This window comes from Morone saxatilis, unplaced genomic scaffold (genome assembly GCF_004916995.1).
Source record: "Morone saxatilis isolate NCDOM2014 unplaced genomic scaffold, NCSU_SB_2.0 Contig2, whole genome shotgun sequence".
NCBI classification, from domain to species: Eukaryota; Metazoa; Chordata; class Actinopteri; family Moronidae; genus Morone; species Morone saxatilis.
In genome coordinates, this window is record NW_023339762.1 from 8,794,563 (window position 1) to 8,799,751 (window position 5,189).

A 5,189-nucleotide genomic window follows, 5' to 3' on the forward strand; every position below is an offset into this window, starting at 1 on the left:
AACATACATTCACCCTTAAAAATTTTATTTTTTTGGCCCAAAGCCATATGTAACATAACCTGGACATGTACAAAGAACAATTACCCCTATCAAATATTCGATAACTTCCAAGAATATTACCTGGAACCAATTTTGTCCTTCACCTCACCTCCAAAAACAGATTTTTTATAAAAAACAAGTCTACAAAGAGTGTAAAAAGAACACCACGACGCAAGCTCCACACCTGCATTTAAAAACTGAGACAGCAGTTCATTAACAACTTCCAGCTTCAAGAAACATTGATAACACCTGATTGTTGGTGGATCGGACAATGTTTGCCCAGAAGATCTGTCACCAAACCGCAGCAAGCAAGGAAGGATATGAGCTAAGATGAGAGACACATTGCGGTAAGCTACTCAAGAGGCCTAAAAAAACGGAATAGTACACTGACTGCTTGGAATATTGATAATGTGACAGAGAGCAGAAAGAGTAGGCATAATGAAAACACATGGACGGTCGAGATAATACTCATTATTTTTGTCTGAGTTAACAGGCAGAGAACAAGCACCTTACAGCCCAAGACCCGGGGATAAAGGAGTCACGAAGAGCCGCATTGGATAACAGAGAAAGAGAAGATCAAGAATAAATTCGATGGTAGTAGTGACTAAACGTGGACGTTTAGATGCGGGCGAGTGCAAAGGACTTTCCCCTACAACCAACAATAGAAAACCATTCCTAATAAGTTAGTATTTAGCGTACACTTGATGTGCCAGAAACTCTTTATCACCTTTAACCAGAGAGGATATTAAGAAAAGTGATAGAGAAACGTAAACCATGTGACATACGGATTAATCCAGTGCAGAGTGCTCAACATTCATTCATTGTAAACATGCACAACACACACACAAGCTACTTAAGTTCACACACCCACACCACAGACACGGTAGAAATAAAGGCTTATAATGTCAGAGACCAAACAAACCTTTCAGAATAACAATCATTGGTTCCAACAAAAAACTATCAAGACAATGTGCATAATAAATGATAATAATATATATGAGCATACACAGTTGAGCGCGAGTGTATAATAATTAATATTAATGAATATTAATAATATAACCTGAAAATGTATCGAGTCCATTTGAATAGTATATAACGAACTGAATGTTCTGGAAGAAATAACAAGAAGTAGAAAAACAAAGGTGCAGGAAAAAGGCAGATACCTGTAACACTGGCGATAGACAATTGACAAACAACGTATGACCCAGACACGAGCCTCCTTGGTAGGACAGCCAGATCAACTAAGCTACCACGTACTCAGATAACTCCGAGACTTCCAAGCCTGTAGATCAGTCATAGTGAATGCCGCGCGGTACCCCAGCTACATGAGGCCCTTATGGTACACAGACTACTGCATAAGCGGAATGTACTGAATCGCATCGACACTGCTACACTGTGAATCATGCACTGGAAACTGTACTTCCTTTCTCAGGGTATACTGCCACTCTCTGTTAAATGCCCAGTAATCACAACTAATCACTAGCCTGACGCATATGAACGTGAATAAACAAAACAAATAAGAACCTCAAAAAGATACCCCAAGTAACCCTTATTAAATCGAGCTACTAAAGTAAAAAGAGGCGACAAACAGGCACTGAGCCTACACAGCTGCACCTAATTTGTAGGTTACAAGTTGATCTTCAAAACCTGGACCAATCCCCACTGAAGGTGGGAGGAGTAGATGCCGGCTACATGTGCAGGCCAGCAGACACATCAGTGTCCTCTAACTGGGGACACATCATCCAATAAGCAGAAGAAAAAAGCAACAGGCGTTATTACCCAAACACTAGCGATAAATACAGGCCGCAGACAGCCGCGCACGAGACAGACCAGGAAGGGTCAGTTACTTCTCTTGCAGTCCTCCTGATCGGGGCCATCCCCCGGCATGCTACCCACACCTGTCATGCGGACCTGCACTGAGACAGCATGAACACAGCCAAGAGTCATCCATTAATGATCATTAGACGCCGCCTGTCGTATTGTCCTTGGAAGTCCGGGTGGTGAGATCAAATACCCTTCTGGCCCCTGACCAACAATGCCAATTACCCTAATAACCCTCGGCCTGCCGCCACCTAATCGCCCGGGGGGCCCCGCGGGCCCGGACCGACGTCGAGCCGTGAGAGCGAATTACCACCCGCCATTATTTTAATTTATGCTAGTGAACAATCACCTAGGTATTATCAAGCGATTACTCGAATATACACAACACGTCTTAATTACCGCAACACACATCTCCATACGATACGGTTACTGGTTTTCACATGAGGACACACTCATACATCTCAATATACACAGTCCACGCCAAAGATACCAACACCAGAAGCTGAACACGTCACAAATAAATGGCCGCCTGCGGTGAGCAGATGAGTAGTGGAGCACGAGGGGGCCGGGGCACCCGACCGAACTAATACGTACTCCACCCCCATCCATATCGTCACTGTAACACCATCGCACAGCAGAGCGGCGACCGTGCAACAACCACCAAGGGAGATCAATTAGATGCAACAATGTGTCCACACAACCAACATTCAACCTTTAATTTTCCATGTGCCCGCCCTGATAAATGAACATCCACAGACACAATCGAGATACACACACCATCCAGAGCGACACTTATACACAATCCATATCGTCAATCACTCATACAATAACACACACAGTGGTCTCCTCGTTGTTTAAACTTCCTAAATACCGTGTTTGTGTTGTACCTCTAACACACCTCAGTCGCTGATGCTTCTATAAATTGACAATACAACCATCATTTATACCTACTTATATACACGCGCGGGGCGCGCGCGCGCCGCGGCACCACCACAGTGAGGGCCGGGGAGGGCCAGACAAGGGCAGGAAGCGGCCGGAGCGAAAGGGGTAGGGGCACACCTGCAGTTCGAGCGTCGCGGCGCCCGCCGCCGTCACCGACTCGCGACGAACACGGCGCCCGGAGGAAGAGCAGGGCAGAGAGTGCGACACACAGGACACGCACCACACAGAGACAACAAGAACAGAGCGTACACACACCAGACAAGACGAGAGACCTGGGTACAGACCGGCCAACAACCGACGCCCAAGTCACATGCCAGAGAGGCGCGGCAACAGGGCCAGACAGCAACATCAAATCCAAAAAGCACAGGAAAGCCGTAACGGCACGCAGCAACCTCAACGCACCAGACAACCCCGGGAGCCATGGACCGGCACGCCACGCAGCATCGCGACCCGAGACAACACCCCCAAAGAACACAACACCCACTCGCCGCGGCGCAGCGGGCGCAGCCAACGCAGCGGCGGACAACAGCAGCACACACAGAACGACAGAAAGACGGCAGCATACAAACACCGGAAAAAGACGACAAGAACAGCCAGAAGAGGAACGAGCCAGAGCGACAAGCAACCAACACACCAGGGAAGACCAACACACACACACACACCACACACACACCACACAACACAACCACACACACCACACACCACACACACCACGAGGGCGAGGGGCCCGCCCGGCGAGCACCAAAACCGAGAGCCCGCCGGCCGAGCCGATAGACCACGGCCGCCAAGACACACCACGCAGCCCCCCCGCGCACAACCACACCCCCCACAACACCACACACGCAAACGACCAGGAAGGCCGGCAACGCGAGAACAAGAGCAGCCCCACCACACAGGCACACCACAGAAGCAAGAAAAACAAACACAGAACGCAAGGACGAACGCGGCCGGAACACAGAAACACCCACAAGAAGTGCCGAAACCAAGCACGTACAAAAAAAAACAAACAACAACACCAACAACCACCCACACAACCAAAACACTTCCAATGTCATCTGAGAGAACGTCATACTTCTCTTCTGCAGACCACTCGATCTGCCGGATGAGGGATCGCTCCCTTGCTGGCCGCCAACTGCTGCGCTCGTTCAGCCCATTGTCAGCTGCATCCTCTCCAAAATCTCCTCCACCAACGCCCTCCTCCTCCTCCTCCTCCCCTCCTCCTACACCACCGCCCTCCTTCTCCTTCCTCCTGCCACCTTCCTCCATCCACCACAGGGGGCACCCTTGGGGCTGAGAGGAGGTGAGCGGCCGTTTGGTGCTGCAAAACTGCCGAACCCGACCTTGCTCTGCAAGTCCACCACACAAATCACAGGGAGAGGAGTGTGTGGTGGAGTCTGACCGATCAATAATCATCTGATTTAGTTTTGTTGAAAGCGACAGTGAGGTTGGCACAACAGCAGACCCGATATAGACACAGCTGCATGTTTTGACCACATACGACACTCACAACACCACCCTGCTGAGACTACAGGGCCTGCGTGCTCAACAACAAACACACGCAACACATAATGCCACACACACACTCACACACCAAACACAAACCACACTTGGGCTTAACCTTAAAGTTTAGCAATGTGTTAGGCTTGCATGTCAATAAAGTTTGTGAAGCAGAAACAAAAAGCAAAGAGCCAGTCAGTGGTGCCACCACAAACAGGAAGCTTAACAAAACAAAAATACAGTGACGCAGGGGGTACACTGGACTTCCTTGGAAACTGTAAAAAAAAATATGCAGGGTCAATTTCACTAATTTTAGTCAGACATGAATAGCTTTCATTTGTCCCACAGGAATGTGTCGCTAACCCAATAGTGCGGCCTTTCTAACCGCAGCATGGGATGCCAGTTCGTAAGCTTGGTTTGCCTTTCCACAGAGACTTGCGCAGAAGCAAAGCAATCAAACCGCCAGTTGGAAATTCTGACAATATAACCCTTAACACAAAACAACACAGCTACATACATTACGCCAGTGCACTGAAAAAGGTGAGTCTAACTCATTCAACCCAGCTGTGTAGCAGTAACTCCACCAGACAACACACCAGGGTCCAGACAGCTTTTCTCTTTTGAAAGTGAACTACGCTTACAGACAGACGCTGACGAGTACTATGACTGGAGGTACATATAACAGACAATGGCGGACGAGCAAATCAGACGACGACAGCCGACCCAGGACCGGTGGCGGGCGGCAATGGAGGCACGCAGGGGCAAACAGACGGGGTGGCAGTGGCGGGGACCCACTCGCTCATCAAACCTAACAGCAATTAGTACAGGTTTCGGAAGAAGGAGGGGGGGGGGGAGGAAGGAGGGAAGACAGATTAGGGTTAAGGAAGCGG

At 48.9% G+C, this 5,189-nt stretch overlaps 1 protein-coding gene across 1 annotated transcript in view; it reads right to left on the reverse strand.

Annotated features, from left to right (window-relative positions):
- Nucleotides 1–1,878: 1,878 nt before the first annotated feature.
- Nucleotides 1,879–5,189, reverse strand: part of LOC118330340 (unconventional myosin-IXAa-like) — a 127,874-nt gene continuing 124,563 nt past the window's right edge. The window contains exons 43-44 of the mRNA XM_035664832.1: nucleotides 3,846–4,092; nucleotides 1,879–1,955 (exon numbers count right to left, since the gene is read on the reverse strand). Coding sequence (XP_035520725.1) covers nucleotides 1,879–1,955; nucleotides 3,846–4,092 — 324 coding nt within the window. The remainder of the gene's footprint in view (nucleotides 1,956–3,845; nucleotides 4,093–5,189) is intronic.